The sequence below is a fragment of the Crotalus tigris genome, unplaced genomic scaffold (genome assembly GCF_016545835.1).
Source record: "Crotalus tigris isolate CLP2741 ecotype Arizona unplaced genomic scaffold, ASM1654583v1 scf7180000018517.1768243, whole genome shotgun sequence".
In the NCBI taxonomy this organism is placed as follows: Eukaryota; Metazoa; Chordata; class Lepidosauria; order Squamata; family Viperidae; genus Crotalus; species Crotalus tigris.
In genome coordinates, this window is record NW_024097052.1 from 312,830 (window position 1) to 337,281 (window position 24,452).

At 43.3% G+C, this 24,452-nt stretch overlaps 1 protein-coding gene across 7 annotated transcripts in view; it reads left to right on the top strand.

Annotated features, from left to right (window-relative positions):
• COL8A2 (collagen type VIII alpha 2 chain) overlaps positions 1-24,452 on the top strand; it is a 157,430-nt gene that overhangs the window by 126,478 nt on the left and 6,500 nt on the right. For 6 of the 7 annotated variants that reach the window (XM_039353335.1, XM_039353337.1, XM_039353340.1 and 3 more), the window contains one exon: positions 11,545-11,725. In XM_039353335.1, the coding sequence (XP_039209269.1) occupies positions 11,566-11,725 (160 nt within the window). In that variant the 5' untranslated portion in view covers positions 11,545-11,565. The remainder of the gene's footprint in view (positions 1-11,544; positions 11,726-24,452) is intronic. The other variant, XM_039353342.1, reaches the window with a different exon arrangement.

Genomic DNA, 24,452 nt, shown 5'->3' on the forward strand with positions numbered 1-24,452 from the left:
GCTTCATTGAGTTACGCAAACCCCTTCGCCACGACGGCAGTAATCCATAAAACTCAAGTACTTTGGCCACCTAATGAGAAGGAAGGATTCACTGGAGAAGAGCCTGATGCTGGGAAAGATTGAGGGCAATAGAAGAAGGGGATGACAGAGGATGAGATGGCTGGATGGAGTCACTGAAGCAATAGGTGTGAATTTAAATGGACTCCAGAAGATGGTAGAGGACAGGAAGACGTGGAGGAACGTTGTCCATGGGGTCGCGATGGGTCGGACACGACTTCGCAGTTAACAACAACATCTATTCTACCAGCTGTTGCCACAATCATTGAAGGATCTTTCTGCACCCATGAGGACTGGAAGCTTGCTCCCTCCTTTAATGAAAAAAACCATGATTGAAAATAGTGACTTCTTTCTGTGGCTCGTATCCTGTTTTGGCTTTTCTGCATTTCTGTATACAGCTCTTTGACTGGGATTAAAAAGTTTACAACTAGTTTTTGTGTACTGGCAAGAAAATCGAGTATTCAGAGATTAGACATTTCATTCATAGCTTTCCAACTGCTGTTCCTCACTGTAGTCCGATGAATGGTTCTTGCTGGCTCGACATGCGAAGCACGTGAAGAAAACTCGTTTCAGAATGAGATGAAAAATCGTGAATTTGACACAGTTCATATGGCCAAACAAGAAAGGTGAAGTGTGTGGTTAATGCTACCCTCATTTGCTTATAAAAAAATCCTCATGAAAGGAATAAATTGACCCCTTGTCTTGGGATGGAGCTCATGGATGTTTAGAGGGAATATGTAAGTGGGTGTGTACGTCACACTTTGGCAAAGTACAATGAGAGTGTTTAGGCTGAGTTCAGGAGTTTCGGAAAGAAAAGTGGAAGACACACTGAACTTGAAGAAACGCATTCCAAAGACAGGCAGGTGAGTTAAAAAAAAAAACAAGTCTCAGGATAGTTTAGGAAGTTGTGTTTCTTTGTGTCTTGATAAAGAGGAAGGCAAAAATAAAAACCGCACTTTCTTTTCCAAAGTGTTCTTCGACGAGGTGGGGGAATCTGAAGTGATCGTGGAATTTTCTTCAATTTCCTTCTTCATTGAGAACCATCAGGAGAATTATAATTCGACGGAGCTTGAGTTGTGTAAATATCCTGTATGCCTGAGGCTAGAAGCAAGGGAAAGAGACTTGCTGTTATGAGCAGAGCAGGCGAATTCAGTGTGCAGAATAAACTATATTTGAAGAAATGCAAAACCTTGGCCTCATAAATCTTTATTGCATGGCTATTGAGAGTTGTGCTTGCTAGGGAAATGTCATCTGAGCTGAGTTGACCCTTGATCAAAGGAGAAGTTGGGCATCTGCAGGCTAGGACCCCAAACTTGTGTGGTCGCCAAGGGTGTTGGAAGTAGCTCTCAGAGCTACCACAAATCTTATTTCCAGAAATCTTCCAGAATGCAGGAAGAAATTGTTAATTCCCTGGGAAGTAAATATGTAAGGGTAATTAATTAAACACATTGGAAATAGATTGACATGGAAGTTGTATATAAAGTCAATTTCTGGTTTTGTCCTGGTGATGTGCATATATATGTGTGTGTGTGTGTGTGTGTGTGTGTGTGTGTGTGTGTGTGTGTGTGTGTGTAGGTCTTTGGTTATTCGGGTTTTCTCCCGCATCAAATTGGAAGTGTCTTGGCGACATTTCGACGAAGTCCCATTCGTCATCTTCAGGCTGGTGTTTTCAACTTCATGCTTCGAGGAGCAATTTGCTCCTCGAAGCACGATAAAATATAATGTGTCTTTAATAATTTTGAATATTAGAATCCCAGGTATGGACATTTAAAGTCAATCAGGTAAAAATAAAGAGCTCTGGGATGTAAGATAAAAGGCTTTTTTTATTAATTGCTGAGCTTTTGTTAACAACCTGTTAACATTATCTGATATGTGTGTGTGTGTGTGTTTGTGTGTTTGTGTGTGTGTGTGTGTGTGTGTGTGTGTGTGTATGTATGTATGTATGTATGTATGTATGTATGTATGTATGTATTATGTCAAGTTGTGTGGAGGACAATAGAGAAAGTAAAATACTTCATCCAGCTGTTCTTTCCTGAAGTCCTGCAAGATTAATAGGAATGGATGGAGCTTTAATCACATGCCTGCCCAGTCTTTCTGGTCATCTAAGTCTTTTGTAGAATAGCCCTTTTTAATTCAGGGAATTTTATGGGAGCTTCAGATCTGGTCATTGTCTGCTTATAACTCTTCTCTATTTCTCCTTCCTCTTCCCTCCATCATTAAGGAGGATAACATCATTAAATTGTTAGCCCTGTTTGGAATAACTGCAGGAATTCATTCTCAGAAGAGCATTTTTTTGTCAGCACCAGTTGACTGGGTTTGGCAAAAGAAAGGTAAAACGCAAAAGGCTGTTGGCTTCTTTGCTTGAAAGCATAATTTCTCCTCTCTTGGTGACAAGCATATGGATATTAAATAGAGACTTTAGTTCTTCTTTTTTTTACTTTTAGCCATTAGGAGAGATATGGACATGGCTGTCTTAATGTATAATTTGGAGTATTGGGGGTGTCCCTGGAAAACATTCCCCATTTAGTCTTCCTGGGACAAAATGCCCTAAGATAGTGTTTCTCAACCTTGGCATCTTTCAGATACGTGGACTTCAAGTCCAGAATTCTCCAGCCAACTCCCAGTTCTGGCTGTTGATGTCCACTTACACTAAAGTTGCCAAGGTTGAGAAACAGAGGGGTACTTTTGTGTGGTTCTTTAGGCCAGTTCAGGCTCAGGTCAAATCCTACCAAAGGGATTGGGTTTTTTTGTTTTGTTTTTATTTCAAAGAGGTACAGTTGCTTAATGATGCTGGAGATGATCTCAGTTCTGGCAGTTCAAGTCCTAGCTCTGTGTGGCAGTTGAGCTCCTGTCACCCACCTCAGCTTCTGTCCACCTAACCCAGGGGTCTTCAAACTTGGCAACTTTAAGACTGGGAGTTGAAGTTTACAAGTCTTAAAGTTGCCAAGTTTGAAGATCCCTGACCTAACCATTCGAAAGCATGTTTGATGCAAGTAGATAGATAGGTACCACTTCGGTGGGGAGACGAGCTGGTGCTTTGTGCAGGCAGTCAGATTTCTGATGACTCTGAACCTTCCCAGTTGCAGTGCCCATTTGCCAGGCAGCTCCAGAAAGAGAGGGTGATGCTGCAGGAAGAGCCACTGGTGTTTCTCTCTGGTGTGAAGCCCTGATATAGGACAAGCTTGCATGCTTCCAAGGTGTTGGAAGCACGCAAGCTTGTCCTCTATCAGGCCTGGTACTTTGGCAAGCCAAACTACTACTCTATAATAGCATTGTAGTCTTCTAGCTACTGCAACAACGCCATATGCTAATAATAATAATAGTTGATCTCGAAGCTCTGCAGAGCGGACTTGGTTTCCGACACCCTTTCCCACCAGTAGGAAGTGGTGTCTTCTCTCCTAGCTCTGAATTTCAGTCCCTGTTCCTGGTGCCTTGTCCAGTGGCATCCTAGCTGCTACAGCAGACAGCCATACCACTAGAGATATCAGCTAAAAGGCCAATGTGCTTTGCAAGAGAATTTTCAATGCCAAAGGGAAGCCAGTGTTGCACCCAAGGAGCCTTTCCTCATGGCCACAACTCAGATTTATTTTGTCAATTGAAAATTCAGCATACCCAACCCAAACGTAACATGGGAATGGGCAGGTGCCAACAGATTTGTTTTCTTTCTTTTTCTGTAAAGGGCAATGGGGAGATTTATTTGTTTGCTTATTTTGCTACCAAATGTACGTTAGTTCAGGAAATAGGATACTAGTTGGATGCTCGTTTGTTTGTGTATTGCATTCCTACCAGGCAGCTGATTGAGGGCAAGAGAAGAAGGGAACGACAGAGAAGGAGGTGGCTGGATGGAGTCACTGAAGCAGGAGACGTGAGCTTCAATGGACTCCAGAAAATGGTAGAGGACAGGAAGGCCTGGAAGAGATCAACCCCGACTGCTCTTTAGAAGGCCAGATCCTGAAGTTGAAACTCAAGTACTTTGGCCACCTAATGAGAAGGAAGGACTCCCTGGAGAAGAGCCTAATGCTGGGAAAGATGGAGGGCAATAGAAGAAGGAGACAACAGAGAATGAGGTGGCTGGATGGAGTCACTGAAGCAGGAGGCGTGAGCTTCAATGGACTCCAGAAGATGGTAGAGGACAGGAAGGCCTGGAGGAATGTTGTCCATGGGGTCACGATGGGTCGGACACAACTTTGCAACTAACAGCAAAAGGAAATCATTGGCTAATTTCTATTAGGGAGGGAATCCTCAGAATCAGCACCTGAATGAGTCAACTTATGGAGTCACTGCTACAAGAGATCATAAGGACTATGAACTTACCTGATTTTTTTAAAAAAGAGGATTAAACCGCTTCGTTGCAGAAAGTTCTGTCCTTGGCGGTCACTTGTAGCAACTAAATGCATATCAAGAAAAGGAATCAGTTCAGAAGCAAAGTGAAGCATTTTATGAGACAGCTGCCAATGACTACAAAGTTATTGATAAACATATGAACCATGGCTACTTTTGTTTGCAACATTCGTTAGTTGCTTAACTGCATAAGTGGCAGTAGTTGTGATATAGAGAATGGGGTATAATTTCTCAAATATACTTTTTAAAAAGCTTGAGAACACACTATTACGAACAGAAAGGAAAAATTGGAGAAGGGGAACCAGATTTAAATAATGAGCATCCAGATAGTCCTTGACTTACAACAATTCATTTAGTGACTGTTTGAAGTTACAACAGCACTGAAAAGAAGTGACTTAGGATTGTTTTTCACACTTACGACCGTTGCCTGTTTATATAGAGCAGGGGTCTGCAACCTTGACAACTTGAAGACTTATGGACTTCAGCTCCCAGAATTCCATCGTTAGCTGTTCCCATCGTTAGCTGTCTTTCAATTTGCTTCCTTCCCGTTTGATTCTCTCGTTCACATTTCCTTCCTTCCTTCCTTCCTTCCTTCCTTCCTTCCTTCCTTCCTTCATTCATTCATTCATTCATTCATTCCAATTTGCCCTTTATTCTATAAAAATAATATTTTTTTAAAAAAACAAATCCAAATGATGGCTTTGACGATGTGATTCTAGCATTGTCTGCACTGGTGTGTTGCATCCTCTCCAGACACCCCTGCGTTGAAGACTGTAGCCCAGGAAGTGACTGAACCAAAGAAAGCTACAAACGAAATGAGGTCCTGGGATCTGGGTCTACCATGATGCTTGAAGAAGTGAGAGTTCTTATTCTCTACTTTATCCTTGCTTATCTATCTCCAGGACCAAACTAGAGTTTGTTTTGCTGTTGGCAGCTGCAGCTGCCCTCCTTTGCTTCCCTAAATTGGAGTAGGTTGATGCCACACACCCTCCCCGTGCACGCGCACCCACCCACCCACCCACACACGCGAAGAGAGAGAACACATGGTTAAAGCCCTTGTTCAAGGTCCAAGCTACTCAGGAAGTTAGCCAATGAAAGTCAAGGGTTATTTATTTGGAGTCAATTGGAGAGGATTTATTGGGGACCAGGATACGTCAGAAGACTGCCAGAGTTCAAGACGGATCTCGTCTCTCCATCTCTTCCTTTTATAAACTTCCACAGAGCTAAGGCTTGGCGTCCCAAAGACCGAGTCGGTTGCCAGATTCCCATCTCACGATTTGCCAGGTTGCCTTGGCATCAATGTATTTGGCTGAGTCCCCCATTTCCGCAGATGGGAAGGAAGTGGCCTACGAGGCAAAAGCCAGCAGCCCCAAGAGGGAGACCCAGAAAAACCCTGTGGTTGCCATGCAGTTTCCGTGACAATTTCAGCATGTTCAGGATTGGCAGGCAAACTATAAAGCATCCTGGCTGGGGAATTCTGGGAGTTGAAGTCCACAAATCTTAAAATGGCCACGTCTGGAGTCCCACTGCCCTATAAGAGAACATTTCTGTTGTTATAGCCTATAAATAACACTTCTGTTGTTCTAGTCCTGCCTTAGGGCAGAAAGCCAGCTGGATAATAATAATAATAATTAATAATAATAAGAAGAATAAGAATAATAAAGTTGGAAGGGACCTTGGAGGTCATCTAGTCCAACCCCCTGCTCAGGCAGGAAACCCTATACCATTTCAGACAAATGGCTGTCCAGTCTCTTCTTAAAAACTTCCAGTGTTGGAGCATTCACCGCTTCTGGAGGCAGGTTGTTCCACTGGTTAATTGTTCTAACTGTCTCCTTAGTTCTAGGTTGCTTCTCTCCTTGATTAGTTTCCATCTAATTCTATAATAACAACTTGTTAACAGAGAGATTAGAAACTTTAATTTTGTTCTGTTTTACTATACAAGTAATTGTTTTTCCTGCTAACTATTTTGTTACTAATATAACATATAGAAGACAGGTCAACAAGCTGCTAATAAATAGTTTAAAAATTTTGAGAAGGCCTGTTTCGCAAGGGATGGGAACTAATTGTAGTAACGTATTCATCAGTATTCAACTAGAGGGGAGAATATGTGTATAACGTGTTGTTGTTGTTGTTTTGATGCACCCTTTTTTAATGTTCTGTTTTGTGTTTTTTCTTTTGTGTCTTCTTGGATTTGTATTGAGTTTTGTATTTTGTCTTTTAACTTAGTTCTGAATAAAAAAATAAAAATATTTAAAAAAAAAGATTTAACCGAATGCATTGGAAATCTTATCAGCTCAGGACAAGAAACGGCACTATTACTTACATCCATTTAAGGACCTGCCAAACCCTTTGTAAAGTATTTGTCCACTGCAGCCCCCACCCCACCCCCCCCCCCGACTCAAGCTGATCTTTCCTTTTGTGTTCTTGAACGTCTTTCCTGCCTTGTATCTCTCTTGTATTCTCTCCCCACTTCACTGCTAGAACGAGTATGTAATATTACATATATTGACAGCTGAGAGAATACCCAATTGCCCAATACTGGAAAAATGAAGGTATACCATCTGACGAGATTATAATTAGGAAAATTTTAGAATGTGCAGAAATGGATAGATTGACGTTAGAGATTAAAGAGAAAGAAGACTCAAGTCTGTTATAAAACATGAGTAAAACTTTTTGGTTTTCTAACTCAATGGTTAGCAAAATGAGATAACGAACTTGAAATTTATTACGATGATTTGATTTTTTTCTTTTGATCAATTGATCTGTTTTATAGCTTCTGTTATTCTTCTTGATCACAGTTACTGATTGTTATATTAGCCCTAATGAATACTGGTATCCGGACGCTAGTTTGCTTGCTAAAGCGTGAAATGTTATTAGGGACAACCCCATTGTTGTATCCATTTCCATCCTAAGACCTCTCTGAACCCTACCCTGAATCCCACTACCCATAATGATCGTTGTCCCTCCCTACCCTGAAAAAACTTAATAAAATATTGTGTGTGTGTGTGTGTGTGTGGGTGTGTGTGTCTTTGGTCATTCGGGTTTTCTTTAATTTTCATTAATGGCGATTGCGGTTCAATTAGTCCACAGCACTTTTGGGTGTTCTGTGTCATTAAACCTGTCAGAAAATAATCTCTCCTTTGCTTCACGCAGGCCCTTGCTTGAAACTCCGCTTTGGAAAATGTTGTTTGAGGGGGAAACCGGTGTTTATGGAAAGCCTTTTAATTTTCCACAAGTGGGCCCTTTAGCTCGTCTTGTGAAGCATCATAAACCATCCAGATTCCTCATAAGCCCTTGACCAAACAAACTTCCACTGACATTTCAAGAAGCACCACATCGAAGAGTTACTGCCTCTGGCAGGGCTCCAAGCCGGAGAATTGTGCCTCTGACATATTCATTTTTTAAGCCGCCAAACGCAGTGGGGGACTTTTTTCACACCCTTCCAAACGTTTTCAGAGTGAGCTCTGAGTTTTGGAAGGGGAGAGGTTTTCGCGAGCCAGATCTTAAGGAAACCTTCCGAAGCTGAGAAAAGAGTCAGAGAGACGATGGCATCCTTTCTTCAGCACCGCTTCGCTTTCCTTGATTACTTTAATTCTCCGATCAAGGTGGACACCTGCTCTGGAGACCTGTTTTGGAGACGTGGCTTTTCAAAGTGTCCGTGCTAAAGCCTCATTTAAAACAAGTGTCCTGATTCGAAGTTACCAATAAAGGAGAATAGAAATAGAAATAGAAAGAGAAAGAGTACAGAGAAGAGCAACAAAGATGATCAGGGGACTGGAGGCTAAAACATATAAGGAACGGCTGCTGGAATTGGGTCTGTCTAGTTTAATGAAGAGAAGGACGAGGGGAGACAGGATAGCAATCTTCCAGTATCTCAGGGGCTGCCCCAAAGAAGAGGGAGTCAAGCTATTCTCCAAAGCACCTGAAGGCAGGACAAGAAGCAACGGATGGAAACTAATCAAGGAGAAAAGCAACCTGGAACTAAGGAGAAACTTCCTGACAGTTGGAACAATTAACCAGTGGAACAACCTGCCTCCAAAAGCAGTGAATGCTCCAACACTGGAAGTTTTTAAGAAGAGACTGAACAGCCATTTGTCCGAAATGGTATAGGGGATTGGACTAGATGACCTTCAAGGTCTCTTCCAACATTATTATTATTATTATTGATGATCATCGCACAGTCAGCCAGATGTTCAGACTGGATCTGGCATTTTGTCTACCTATCGAGTCCTTCCCAAGGACCTGGGATAGGCAGATGTGGATGTTTGATGGTATTACAGATATCGTCGCAGGATAGAAGCAGTTCCTAGTAAGGCCGCCTTTTGCAATTGACTAATGGCGAATTTGTCAATGCCAATGGTGTTCAAGTGGTGCTCCAGTTGTTTGGGATTGCACCGAAGACGCCTATGACTATTGATACTACCCTTGCTTGCTTTTGCCACAGTCTTTCTATTTATTATTATTTGTAGCTCAGAGTTGAAATGAGGGGCCCTTGGTGCTCTCTGAGCTTGGTTGTTTTCTTGCAGACATTTCATTATCTGATGATGTTACTTAGTTTGAGTAATGAATTGTCTGCAGGAAAACATCAAGCTGAGAGGGCATCAAGGACCCCCTGATTCAAAGCTGCTTTTACAAGTTTCCTTTTGTGCCCCATCTCCCAGAGTTTTGCCGTGCACTCAGGATGTATCCCAACTGCTCGCAGCCTTGCCCAGACAGGTGCTCCCCAGATGTTCTTGGCTCCTGTTCCTATAATCGTCCAACTGGGTGCACCAGGGATATGTTGATTGAGATATAATGGGAGTTATGGTCCATTGCAACTGGAAGGGAGGGAGGGAGGGAGAGAAATGTGCTGAAATTATGAGCTTCTATTCATCCGTCAAGTGCCTTCTGCAGAGGAAGGCAAGAGGTGGGTGAGTCCTTGAATCTTCAGAAGATGCATAAAAAGAGGGGTTGGTGGGCAGGAGAGGGCAGATGCCCCCATTTTGAATCTACTCCCTTGTTTGCCCTGTTGATGGGAATGATCTGACTATTGGTATGAAATGAGCAAAGCAACATAAGAGTTCCCAGAATCCTCAGAGGTTTTTTTCTAAGCCTTATTGATCTTTTTCTTTTTTCTTTTTTGGATTAGAGAAGCTCTCTTCCGTATTGAAATTTGAGGCAGGAGAAGATTTGGGACGTTGGGTATTTGCATGTGCTTTCAGCATTTGCACAAATGCTTATGAGCTCCATAAGGGCTCATGGCCGCTCATGCCTTAGTCACCTCTTGCTACTTCTTCTTCTTCTTGTGCCCTATCCGTTATCGGACGTTGGCGATCATGTTGGCGATCCTATTTTTATCAGTAGCCGCACGAAAAAGTGCTGCTGAGTTTTGTCCAAACCAGTCCCTTAGATTTTGAAGCCACAATGTTCTTCTTCTGCCTGGACCTCGTTTGCCTTCCATCTTTCTCTGGAGGATTAAATGGAGTATGCCGTATTTTTCTGGGTGTCGCATTACATTTTTGTTTTTTAATTGTTTTGATGATTTCCCTTGGCTTTCCCGGGCGGCTTATCACCTCCTCATTTCTGATCTTGTCAACCCAGCTTCTAACAGCCGCCTGTAAATCCACATTTCAAATGCTTCTAGTCTCTTCAGGTGGTCTTCTGTCAGAGACCGACTCTCTACTCCATAGAGCAGGATAGGAAAAATATAGCATCTGACAAGCCTGATTTTTCAGTCTTAGGCTTATGTCGTGACTGCAGAAGACCTTTTTCGTTTTGAAGAATGCTGTTCAGGTTTTCTCTATCCTAGTCTTTATTTCAGTGGTCATGTCCCTCTTGCTTGGATTACTGTAATGGGATTTACATGGGGCTGCCACTGAAGAGCATTTGAAAGCTGCAGCTGGCTCAGAACACAGCAGGATTTTGCTACTGCCTGAGACCCCCAGCAGGTTTCCAAGTGCAATTGAAGGTGCTGTTTGTGATCCTTAATACCCTACATGGAATGGGATTGGGTTATTTGTGGGATTGCCTACCCCCAATGGCTTCTGCCTATCCTACCAGATCTAGCAAAGTAAGCATGCTTGGAGGTCTACCTTCTCTGTCATGGTGCCAGCCTTGTGGAATAGCTTCCCCCCCAAGAGATATGGATGGCCTGATCCTGTTGGCCTTCAGGAAAACAGTGAAGATCTGGCTCCCCCTCCGGCACCGAGGCAAGGAGGTTGATGGATCTGGCATGTGATAGTTGGTGGATGAGCATAAGTTTTATTGGGTCCTCAATAAGTTTATAAGTTGAAATGGTTCTTTTTAGTGTATATGTTTTTTATTTTGTTCTTCTGGGGGATGGGATGGGTGGATGGATCCCATAAATGTTTTTAGAAAATCATAACGTCATAGGGGTAGAAGGGACCTTTGATGTTCCTCATCCAATCCTCTACTCGGGCTCTTTCACTAGTTCTTCCACTGCTTAATCGCTCATGTAATCAAGAAATTTATTCTCATTTTGAACCTGGATCTCCTTCTGTAAAGCTTCAGCCCCTTGATAGCAAGTTTAAGTTACTGTAGCCCGGCCCTTATTTTGAAAGTGTGTCAACCTGTCCAGAAAGCAAAGAGGAAATTGAGATAGTCGAGATAATTCATGTTTTTGGGGAGATTGGGTATTCATGGCTTTCCCTAAAGAAGAGGTCCCCAACCTTAGCCACTTTAGCACTTGTGGACTTCAACTCCATGGCTGGCTGAGGAATTCTGGGAGTTGAAGTCCACAAGTCCTAAAGGGGCCAAGGTTGGGGACCCCTGCCCTAAAGCACCCATTTTGTGAATCCATAAAGCTTCTCATGGCAGTCGTTTTGGTACAACATTCGTGGCATGCTCTCAAAAATCCCCAAACTCAAACTATTACCTGCCTGGAGGATTCATCTTTTACTTCGGAATGGGTGTGGTGATTTCGAAGTTGTGACCTATGATTGGACGGGAGAAGAACTGGGTTGACAATGCTCAGATGTGTCAGACAGCTGAGGAGAGACCAAGACGGGGTACCAAAGCCAAGCGTGGCTCTAGAAACAGCTTCCCTCTCCCCACACACCTCTCCTCACTTCTATTCTGGCTCATGAGCCTTCAAGAATCCTTTGGAGGTTCCCTCAAGTAACTTTGACCTCCTCTCTTTGGTTACAGGGGGACTCTCAGCAAAGCACCATGTTCCATGAGGCGGCTCTGTGGCTGCTGGTAGGGATCCGAATCGCTGCAATAGCCGGCGGTGGCCCCGGAGGAGGCTATGCGCAGATGAAGTACATGCAACCGGTGGTAAAAGGGCCGCTCGGCCCTCCGTTCCGAGAAGGTAAAGGCCAATACGTAGGTAAGTGGCACCCAATGTGTGCAGGGAGGCCAACTTTGAGAGAGGACAGGAGAGAGTTTGTTTTGGAAAGAAATTCAGCCTATCAAGTTAACCTTGTTTATTTTAGCTGCGTGCTTTAAGATACCTTTCATGGCTTACGCGTTTCTCCTCTGAGTGTGTGTTACAGTAAACTGCTCTGAAAAGCTTACCAGATGCGGATCAAATGCCTTAGATATCTTAATTACATTTAAAGATGTCTGTCTGGTTTTCTCCAGCAAGATAAAGGGGAGATAAAACAATATCTTGATCGAACCTCTGCTGTCTGATCCCCATAATATTTACAACAATCCCTTCCCTTTTACAATGGGAACCAAGGTTAACCAAGGGACAGTTTGAGGTCCAGCTAGGGAATTACCAAAGGATAGGAAGAAGTTTCATTGGTCAGATTCATGGAGCACATTTACTGGATTAACTCATTCCTTGGATTGCTCACTTAACAGAATAACAGGGATCTTGGAGGTCTTCTAGTCCAACCCACTGCTCAGGCAGGAGACCCTATACCAGGGGTAGGCAACCTTGGCTCTTTTATGACTCGTGGACTTCAACTCCCAGAATTCCTGAGCCAGCATGGCTCCCTTTCCCTTTCCCCTCAGCATGGCTGGCTCAGGAATTCTGGGAGTTGAAGTCCATGAGTCATAAAGCGGCCTAGGCCTAGCCCAGACGTAGGCAACCTTGGCTCTTTTATGACTTGTGGACTTCAACTCCCAGAATTCCTGAGCCAGCATGTCTCAGCATGGAAGCCTCTTCCTTTCCCTTCAGCATGGCTAGCTGAGGAATTCTGATAGTTGAAGTCCACCAGTCATAAAAGAGCCAAGGTTGCCTACCCCTGCCCTATACCATTTCAGACTTCACTGAGTGAGAATTGAAACACAGGTCTAATTGTTGCATAACATATTGTGCCACAAAAAAGATAGCCACGTCTAGACCTAACTGTGTTTTGTAAATAGCTTAAGTGCAGGTGCTGGGTCTTTAAGTGACCTGGTTAAGGAACTCTCCCTATGCAGGTGGCTGTATCCACATGATAAACTTATCCAGGTCGGGTAACAATCTAAATATCCACAGAATGTGCTAGACTTGGTTAGTGTTAGCCCACATTTGGCCTTTGGTTAGGCGTTGTGTGCAAATTCAGAAAATGGGCCACTTGCAGTAATTGGTTAAAATCTACAGTATCTCGTGAATATAGTCACAAGTGTGCATCTCTCTAGCAGTGATTATCCAGGAATGACAAGTGTCTGGTGTGAAGTTTCCAAGAGAGATTTAGTTGTTCTGTCTTGACAGTTGCCAGGAAAAAGAAGTCTGAGGCATAAATGGAAATTAAAGAGATGAAGGCCTTCTTAGTGGTTGTAAAAAGAAACCTTCTAAATAAGTAGTGTGGAATTGGAAAAAAAAAATTGTTAATTGCGTAGAATGTTTTCAAAGAACAGGGAGGGTTTAGAATGCATTGTGATGCTGAAAAAGATCCCCACCCCAGTTTGGACAATTCTCAGACTTTTGTTGTTGTTAGTTGCGAAGTCGTGTCTGACCCATCGTGACCCCATGGACAACATTCCTCCAGGCCTTCCTGTCCTCTACCATCTTCTGGAGTCCATTTAAGCTCACGCCTCCTGCTTCAGTGACTCCACCCAGCCACCTCATTCTCTGTTGTCTCCTTCTTCTATTGCCCTCCATCTTTCCCAGCATTAGGCTCTTCTCCAGCGAGTCCTTCCTTCTCATTAGGTGGCCAAAGTACTTGAGTTTCAACTTCAGGATCTGGTCTTCTAAAGAGCAGTCAGGGTTGATCTCCTCTAGGACTGACCGGTTGGATCACCTTGCAGTCCAGAGGACTCGCAGGAGTCTTCTCCAGCACCCGAGTCGAAAGGCCTCCATTCTTTGGCACTCAGCCTTTCTTATGGTCTGGCTTTCACAGCCATACATTGCAACTGGGAAAACCATGGCCTTGACTATACACACTTTTGTTGGCAGGGTGACGTCTCTGCTTTTTAGTGTGCTGTCTAGATTTGCCGTAGCTTTCCTCCCCAGGAGCAAGCGTCTTTTAATTTCTTGGCTGCAGTCCCCATCTGCCATGATCTTGGAGCCCAGGAAAATAAAACCTGTCACTACCTCCATTTAGTCACTTCTAAATAAGAAGAAAATAAGTCAACTTTAAAACGTAGCTTACCCTCTAATCTGCAAGTGGACAATTGGTTACCTCACAAAGGAGCTACATTTGAGTATACTCAACTCTGGAGCCCGGGAACAAGCCTCAACAGTTCTGCCCTTGAATAGGATTTTACAGATTAAACAGAGCAAGACTGCACGGCCTATGCAATAGGCTTGTCTCATAAAATCACTGCTTAACAGACATGATTACCTGTCTTAGCCAGTAAATTCTATGGTGGCTATTCACTGCTTGTACAGGAAAATTTTGACTGGCCCACCTACCATGTTTTCTGGCATTTAGCCATTTCCCCCCTTCTTGAGGATGAACTTTAGATGAACTTTTCACCTAAAACCATACGGTCAAGGTTGACCATCTGATCCAACTCCCAGTGGACCCAGGCCTTCAAGATGAAGGGCCAAAGTCTGTCTTCACCCATGCTGATTTCTTGCACGGTTTCTGCTTTCCAAGATCTTGGAAGACACTTTACTGTTAATTTAAAGGCACTTTATTGTTAATAACAATAAAGGCACTTTATTGTTAATTTACTGAGAAAGGAGGCATAGAGGAACAGTTTTATGCAAGGATGATGATTTAAGTTAGGGGATCTTCAAACTTGGCAACTTTGCAACTTTAAGACTGGTGGAGTTCAACTCCCAGAATTCCTCAGCCAGCCCTGGCTGGCTGAGGAATTCTGGGAATTGAAGTCCACCAGTCTTAAAGTTGCCAAGTTTGAAGACTCCTGATTTAAGAAGACACATAAAGAGATTATTGAATGCAAGCAGAGCTGATGTGCAGGGATACCTGGTTAGAAAGGTGAATCGCTAGATAAAGATAAAGATTTCTCTGTCAGTCGTGTCTGATTCTAGGCAGGGCACGGTACTCATCTCCGTTTCTTGGCCAATGAAGCCAGCATTGTCTGAAAACAATTTCCGTGGTCATGTGGCCAGCAAGGCTATATGCCAAAGACGCACGGAATGCTGTAACTTTCCCACCAAAGTGGTACCTATTCATCTACTCGCATGTGCATGCTTTCAAACTGCTAGGTGGGCAGGGAGCTGGGGCAAGGGACGGGAGCTCAGCCTGTCGTGCGGATCTCAACTCTTCAACCCAGACGCTCAGCTCCCCAAGCTCAGCTTCTGTTCTGCTGGGAGAAAGACCCAGGAGCGACTTCAGAATGGTAAGGTGACCAACCGTCCTCCTTTAGGGAGGACCGTCCTCCTTTTGTAAGTTCTGTCCTCTCTCGAAAAGTGTCCTCCTAAATGTCCTCCTTTTCGATATTTGAAGACTATCGACAGTCTTCCCAGATTGAAGACTAATCTGTAAATCTCCATATTCAATCAATGCCGATCCGATCCGTTGCATGTGATGTGACGTATTTGTATTTGACATGACGATTCGTCAAGGCTCAGTACAGTGCGGCGAGACGCGATTATGAGACGCATGCGCTCCGCACAGGAGAATTGTTTTGAGAGAGTGCGCTGCGCGCAAGAGTGCGCCGCGCCCAAGTGGCTTTGTTTACTTCTTACCGAAACACGACACGGCACACATGCATGCATTAGACTCACTTTTTTTTTCTTCAATTTATTTGTGTCCTCCTTCTCATTGTAAAAAAGTTGGTCACCTTAAGAATGGGGACTATTATTTCTCCGTCCCTGGATTCAGATGAGAGCTGATCTCTGGTAGTAGCTGTATAATTAGACTTTGGAAGGGGCAACCCCACCATCAACTTCGCTGGAATTCATAATTTGGAGAGAGAGGTGGGGGCATAGGAACCCAGAGCTCAGAAGTTTACACCGATTTATTTGTTTGTTTGTTTTTATTTGTATCCTGCCTTTATTATTTGTACAAATAACTCCAGGCAGCAAACATACCCAACACTACCTCTTCCCAGTGGTGGGATTCAGATATGTGAATAACCGGTTCTCTGAGCCTGGGCAACAAAAAATTAGCTACCAGTTCTACCGAACTGGTGCGAACCAGCTGAATCACATCACTGAGTATAAGGTGGTTGGGGTTTGTGGTTTTTTTTGCCAGTTTCCAGCCCAAATGCTGTAAAATGTGGTCATGTGATCGCAAGGCATTGAAACAGCCATAAATGCTGCCAAGGCCCCAAAATGCAGACTGTGTGACTAATAAAACTTTGAATCTGGGTCGTAAGCAATTTTGGGGGGAGGTCTGTTGTAGCTTCCGGCAGTTGCTAAGTGACTACAAATTGAGGACTACCTCTACTTGGAAATTAACAACCATTTCCTCTTCCAACTCCATTGGAGTTGACTGCCAGATGAAATGTTAATCCTAAATGACCCCATTAAGATCACTGTGAGAGGGATCTGTAACTGTGAGAGGGATCTTGGAGTCCTACTGGACAACCACTTAAATAGGATCCAGCCGTGTGCTGCAGCTGCCAAAACAGCCAACACAGTGCTAGCCTGCATTAAGAGAGGGAGAGAATAAAAATCATGTGAAATGTTAATATTGTACCACTTTATAATGCCTTGGTAAGGCCACACTTGGAATTCTGCATCCAGTTTTGGTCACCATGATGTAAAAAAGATGCTGAGACTCTAGAAAGAGTGCAGAGAAGAGCAACAAAGATGATTAGGGGACTGGAGGCTAAAACATACAAGGAACAGTTGTTGGAATTGGATATGTCTAGTTTAACGAAGAGAAGGACGAGGGGGGACATGACAGCAGTCTTCCAATATCTCAGGGGCTGCCCCAAAGAAGAGGGAGTCAAGCTATTCTCCAAGGCGCCTGAAGGCAGGACAAGAAGCAATGGAGGGAAACTAAACAAGGAGAGAAGCAACCTAGAACTAAGGAGAAACTTCCTGTCAGTTAGAACAATTAAGCAGTGGAACAACCTGCCTCCAGAAGCTGTGAATGCTCCAACACTGGAAGTTTTTAAGAAGAGACTGGACAGCCATTTGTCCGAAATGATATAGGGCAGCGGTTCTCAACCTATGGGTCATGACCCCATTTGGGGTCGATCGACCATTTCACGGGGGTCGCCAAGCAAGGCTGTCCGCCATTTTTTCCCCTTTTCCGGCAGCTGCCTTACCTCCCTTGGGTTGGGCCACCTGGTGGCCCAGCCGGTGGTCGGCCTGCTCCGTCTCTGCCACTTGCCAGCTACGCATCGGCCGGCGCAGGGAAAGTGCTCGACTTACGATCGGTTGGGTAGTCCTCGACTTACAACCGGTTTAGTCCTCGACTTATGACCGGTTGGGGGGTCGCGGCATTAAAAAGGTTGAGAACCACTGGTATAGGGTTTCCTGCCTGAGCAGGGGGTTGGACTAGATGACCTCCAAGGTTCCTTCCAACTCTGTTATTCTATTCTAAGATCACTGCCCGATCTTCACATGAGAGTTTCCTTCCCTGCAACCCAATGAGGTGAACAACCATTATTTATACTACTTTCCATTTTCAAGTTGCCTGTGGCTGAGCTGGAGGACAAGAGGATTTCCACGTGGCACCAGGCTGTGGAAACCTCTGTGCAAAGCAGCTCATTTATTGTCTTTGAACGGCCAGTTCCTTACATGGCCTTTTGCTGAATCATCAAATATATTTATTCTCAAATATATTTATTTCGTTTTGCCAAAGTGCCAATCAGGTCCAAGTTTTCATTCCCTGCTATAAAGGGTTTGGATGACATTAAGTTCAGATTTCTCTTCTCTCTTTTTTTTTCTTCCCATTAAGGAGTTCACTAGTTGGCTTTGTGTTAAATTAGCTTAAGCTATTTGGGAAGACCTAGTTAGTCTGAAACAGAATTAAAACCCAAGTAAATGTGTTGATCCTCAAAGCTGACTTAGCTGTCCCCCATCACACAGAAGATGTTCTGTTTGTTTTGTTATAGTAGTCCAGACTTTAATAAGCTCTTCTAGAATTAACTTTGCCTCTGAAATTTCTTCTACAGGTAGTCCTCGATTGAGCCCAACTGAGCCCAAAATGTCTGTTGAAAGCAAGATATTCGTTAAGTGAATTTTGCCCCATTTTACGACCCTTCTTACCACAGTTGTTAAGTGAATCACTGCAGTTGTTAAATTAGTAACATGGTGGTTAGGTGAATCTGGATTCCCCTTTGTCTTTGCTTGCCAGAAGGTGGCGAAAGGAAATCATGTGACCCGGGACACTGCGACCATCGTAAATATGAGTTGGTTGCCAAGCATCTGCATTTTGATCATGTGACCGTGGGGATGTTACAACAGATGTTGCCTTCTTTGTGACAGCCAAACTTTTGTTTCAAAGAGGTCGGTCACGTACGTTACTCCCTCTAATCCAGTGGTTCTCAACCTTTTTAATGCCGCGACCCCCAACGGGTCATAAGTCGAGGACTACTCAACCGGTCGTAAGTCGAGGACTACTCAACTGGTGCAGCACCGTTTGCAGAATGGGACTTTTGGCGGGCTCAGCAGGGCAGAGACAGCCTGGACAATTCCTATTGGCTCTCTATTGAAGAGAGTCTATTCTATTGGCTTTCAAAAGCCAATAGAATAAGAGGGAGTAGCACAGCTAAGAAAAAGGGGGGAAAAATGGCGGACTGTGTTGTTTGGCAACCCCCGTGAAATGGTCGTTCGACCCCAAATGGGGTCCCGACCCACAGGTGGAGAACCGCTGCTCTAATCGGACACAGTCCGGTTCAGATTTTGATCTAGCTTCCTAGTGAGGGAAATTGGACCACGTTGCAATGTATCGACTCAAAAGGAGACCCACAGACAAGCAAAGCTCCTTTTTAAACCATGGTTTCTCAACCTTGACAACGTTTGGATGTGTGGACTTCCACTCCCAGAATTCCCCATCATAAATACACGACGGTTCCCAGCTGGGGAATTCTGGGAGTGGAAGTCTGCACATCCCAAAATTGCCAAGTTGAGAAGGGCTGTTTATACAATTTCCTCCCAAAATTCGACTCCGTACAAGGTTGTTCCTGTCACACAAACAAGCCTCCTGAGATCTGACACCCAGCTTTGTGCAGATTCTGCATTTGCAGAGTTGAAGGTTAAAGCTGGATGTCTGAAAGCATGGGATTCTGGTGGCAATTTCTCCAAATGAGAAATGTGATCAAAAAAATGAGGAATCACAGCCTTTTAGTAAAATAAATAAGTCGGATAGGATGCTACCAGGATCCTTCTGATTTACGGCACTTTGGAGGCGCTCCCTGACTTAGCAACTCGATAACCTGAGAAATTCTATGTTTGGCAAGGATTTCCTGAGAATTGTTTATAGAGCTGTCACAGGGTAGAGAAGCAATCTTTCCCCTTATCGCGCAATCTAATAAGAGAAAACTCCATTGGACGGGATAAACTAACAACCAAATGGCTTAGCTGGCTTTTAAAACCTGCATCTGGAATCAAAGCAGGTTTAAACACAAAACGGATCGTGTGTATTTCCTGTTACCACCACCTTTTTCCCACATGGAAAAGTTCATTTTTTTTCCCTTTTCTTGAAAATAATTTTATTAAAAGTTTGGAAAAGAGAGATTAAAAAAAATAGTACGAACAAAAAAAAAGAAAAGAAAAAATGGACAGGTAGTTCTCAACTTACAACAGTTGATTTACTGACCGTTCAAAATCACAACCGCGCTGAAAAAAGTAACCTATGACTGTTTTTCACACTTAATGACCATTGTAGCATTCCCACGGTCATGTGATCAAAATTCTCTCTCTCTCTCTCTCTCTCTCTCTCTCTCTCTCTCTCTCCCTCTCTCTCTCTCTCCCTCTCTCTCTCTCTCTCTCTTCCTCTCCTTCCCACTTAACAATATGATCAACATTTCTGGCACAGAAATGTTCAGCTCAATTGCAGTCATAAGTCAAGGACTACCTGTGCAAGATTTTTCTATAGACATACACACACACACACACATACCCAAGCACACAACCTTCACTCCCATGAGGCTGACATCCCACCATCGTGGCAAGTGCTCAAGTGGTCCTCAACTTACAACCCCAACTGAATCCAGAATTTCCATTGTTAAGCAAGGCGTTAAGTAAGTGAGTCAGCGAGGCAGCCCAATTCATTTAATGACGCCATGATTTACCAAACAGCTGCGGTGAGTTGCTTAACAATAGTGTCAAAAAGGATCATAAAATTGGGCATCATTAAGCGAGAGAGCGGTGGCCAATTTTATGATCCTTTTGGCCACTCTTGTTAATCACCGCAGCTGTTAAATAAATCAGGGTGTCATTAAATGCATTGGGCTTCGGTCCTGACTTTTCTGGTCAGAAGCTGGCTGGGAAGGTTACAAATAGCATTCACATGATCCTGGGACGCTCTAACCATCATAAACACATGCCGGTTGCCCAGTGCCCAAATGTTGATCATAATGACTGTGGGGATGCTGTGACAGCCATAAATGTGACGACAGTCCAAAGTAACTTTTTTCAGTGCCCTTGGAGCAGTTGCTAAATGTATAGTTGTAAGTTGGGGATTACCTGGAAACAGTTGCATGACCGCTTCTCCTCATCTTCATTAACAAATATAAAACTTTTCATCCCCATAATCCCTCTCTTTAAACAACAGGCAAATCAAGTCAAATAAGTCATGTCATCTCTCACCCAATTATCAGCAAAACGTCCCCATAGAGCTCTGAAAGGTTAACATTGCTTAACACATATGAAACTCCACATTCCGCATCTCAACTCTTAGCTGTAACAAAATCCCATTTAAAAGGCCTGAGCGGGTCCCAATAGCCCAATGTCGACAAAATAAAGGAAAATCAAAGTTTAAACATAACAAAAGGAGACCATTTCTCCTTTACACAAGGCAAGCTCCCACGAACCAGTTCTGGCATAGTTCTTATCTGATCCTTGTCCAAGGAGATCACAAGGCAGCACAAACTCCGGTGCTGAAGACTTAAGAAGAATAAAAAAAATTGGCTGATGTTGGCCTGGGATTCAAGGATCTGTCCATGCCCATTACCCTTGAATTGTATCTGAAGAGGGATGAGAGGGAAGAAAGGAGAGGAGAGAGAAAAGAGTAAAGGAGGGGAGTAGGAAGGTTGGAGGAGAAGAAGAGAAGTGGGGAGAAGTGGTGAAGGAAAGAGAAGAGGAGAGGAAGAAGAGGGAAGTAGGGAAGAGAAGAAAGGGAGAAAGAAGGAGTGTGGATACACTGAAAGGGGAAATGGGCAAGCAACACCAAAAGTCATGTGGATGTATTTATTTCACTTTCTTAAAAGTATCTTACATATGAATGTTAAAAGAATGTATGTTAACATCTGATAAATATCACGGGATATGTATGGGGGAGAGTTTGGAAAAATAAAAAAATATTATTAAAAAAAAAAGGATCTGTCCATGCCAGGGTGTTTATTTTTTCCAATAGGTTTTTCCTCACTGAAAAACAGAACCCACCTGGCTGGTGCTGATCCTGCCAATGGTAACAGAAGGGAAAAATTCTGAGTCCCTCTCTGAGAATTAGACGTTGTTATTTTCTACTGATCGTAGAGGCAAAATGGCTCAGCAGTTACAGACACTGAGCTTGTCAGCTGGAAAGCTGACAGCCCAGTTTGAGACCCAAGCACCACCCGATAGTGTGAGCTTCCGTTACTCGCTCCGGTTCCTGCCCACCTAGCAGTTCAGAATCATGCAAATGCGAGTAGATAACATCCTTTAACATCCTAGCGGATGACCCAGAACTTCCAGGTTGAAGGGATTTTGGTTCAATGCTGTAAAGTCTACATGAATATAACTAAGGCATTATTGAGCAGTGTGTAACATCCTCGCCCATTTACAAGTATCTGTGGAGATTCTCAATCATCCAGTTATCCCAAAGGTGCTTTTTCAGGAGGCAAGTGGACTTTTTTTTCTTTGAAGACACTTCGCTTCTCATCCAAGAAACTTCTTCAGCTCTGACTGGATGGAAGGGAATGGGAAATGGAAGGATTTATACTCCTTGCAGACAGCTGGCCATTTTCATTGTTTTATAGAGTCATTGAGGCCACCCGGAGGTTTATCTGTGTTGTCAGGGTAATAATAATAATAATAATAAAGTTGGGAGGGACCTTGGAGGTCATCTAGTCCAACCCCTTGCTCAGGCAGGAAACCCTACACCATTTCGGACAGATGGCTGTCCAGTCTCTTCTTAAAAACTTCCAGTGTTGGAGCATTCACCGCTTCTGGAGGCAGGTTGTTCCACTGGTTAATTCTTCTAACTGTCAGGAAGTTTCTCCTTAGTTCCTGGTTGCTTCTCTCCTTGATTAGTTTCCATCCATTGCTTCTTGTCTTGCCTTCAGGCACTTTGGAGAATAGTTTCTCATTCATTTGGCGATTTATCTTTTATGAACCTTGGCTCCTGCTACTCATTCTTAGTTCAAAGCTTAATAGTGATTCACAGTCTTTTAAAACAATGAAATATATTCTGTTATTCATAACGTCATTTGTATTTTACTCTTATTCTTTTTGCTTCTCTTTTCATTCCTGTTGCTTTATTTCTTTTCTTAAAATGTCTAATTAACAAAAAAATTCTCTACTATGTCATCTATATGTCCATTTGTCCAGGAGAAACATGGACGGTCACTTCTCATACAATAAAATAAAGGATGAGATGGAGGGTGGAACGTACTTTCTGCTGTACCTGGGCATCTTTCCCCAATTCAGAGATTTTGAAGAAGGCAACACAATCTTTGTCTTGGAGTAACATTGTCCCCTGGTGGATGCTGTGGAAATAGACTAGCTCTCAATATATTTTTTTTTTTATTAATGTTAAAAAAAAGAAACAAAAGCCAACGAGAACGGATATAAGTAAAGAAAGGATAAACAAAGAAAAAGCCGAAAGGGCAAAAAGAAAGCAGGAAAAGAAATAAAAAAGAAGTCACTTCTGATTTTCTTTACAGCAAATATAAGTACAAATATAAAATTCCCTTTTATTATGCGCTTTTTAAAAAAGTCTTTGTATTAACTTTTTTTTTTAACGAATCAAACCATAATTAATTTCATAATTTTTCATTTTTTAATTTGAAGCATTGATACTTTGCTCTTTGACACGAACGGCTCCCCAATTCAGGGGAAAAAAAAATCTCTAAAGGGTTTCCAGTCAGCTATAAATAAAATCTTTTCTCTAATCAAGCAAGTCAGCCCATCATCTTCCTATATCATGGATAATGCTGGAACCTTTCCATTTTTGAGCATATAATAATCTTCTTGCCTCTTTCCTAAGCAAAACAAATGTCTGGTCCAAAGTCATTCAGCCAGGCTTCATGGTGAAGGCAGGACTAGAACTCCAAGTCCCCTGGTCATTGGCCCAAAGTTACCCAACTAGCGTTCATGCCTGTGGCAGGACTAGAACTCACCGTTTCTTGTCTGTAGGCTGATGGGATCAGCGTAGAAATGCTATGGGTCTTTTTTTTTTTTTAATGCCTTTGAATCAGGGTTGACTCATGGCTACCTCCTGGACAGGTCCCTGCAGTTTTGTTGGCAAAATTGCAGAAGTGGCTTGACAATGGGCAACTTCCAATCTCAGAAGGCTCTCGCAGTGTTTCTCAACCTTGACAATTTTAAGGCATGTGGACTTCAACTCCCAGAATTCCACAGCCAGCAATGCTGGCTGTGGAATTCTGGGAGTTGAAGTCCACATGCCTTAAAATTGTCAAGGTTGAGAAACACTGCGTCTAAAGCCTTTTAATTCCCGGGCTGAATCCCAACAAATTCAATCCAATCAGCTTTATTTGGCTTTATTTAACAACCTCTCCTCAACTCACTAGCAGGGGTAGGCAACCTTGGCTCTTTTATGACTTGTGGACTTCAACTCCCAGAATTCCACGAGTCATAAAAGAACCCAGGTTGCCTACCCCTGCACTAGAGCAGCAAAGCATTTGGGATTGCCTGCTTTTGGAAAGGCTGTTAAGGAAAAGAGCAAAGAAAGTCATTTTCAAGCTGTTTTGGTCTCTTTTAATTGTTGACAAATGCCCGGCATTTCAAAGAAAAGCCCTATGGCAGGGGTCTTCAAATTTGGCCTTTTCATGACTTATGGCAACTCCCAGAATTCCTCAGCCAGCGTGAGGAATTCTGGGAGTTGAAGTCCACGTGTCATAAAAGGGCCAAGTTTGAGGACCCCTGCCCTATGGCCTTGCAAAGGGTTGTTTCAAGTCAATGGGGAATCGTTTAATCTAGAACAGTGTTTCTCAGCCTTGACAACTGGAAGCTGTGTGGACTTTTGACTCCCAGAATTCCCCAGCCAGCAAGGAATTCTGGGTGTCGAAGTACACACTTTTTCAAGGTGCCAAGGTTCAGCCACGTTGTTTCAGAGTCATTCCCCTCAGTGACTGTGGTAATAAAAACAAGGAACACCCTGTGATCAGGTAGGTAGGCTGAACCCTCAGCAAGGATTTTTAAAAGACTGGATCCCTGCAGCGTACAGGTTGTCCTTGACTTATAACACTTCATTTAGTGACTGTTCAAAGTTACAACGGCACTGAAAAAAAGTGATTTATGACCGTTTTTCACACGTGGAACTATTACGGCATCCTCAGGATCACGTGATCAAAATTCAGACATTTAGCAACTGGCTCATATTTATGATGGATGCAGCGTCCCGGGGTCACCTTTTGCAAAGTCAATG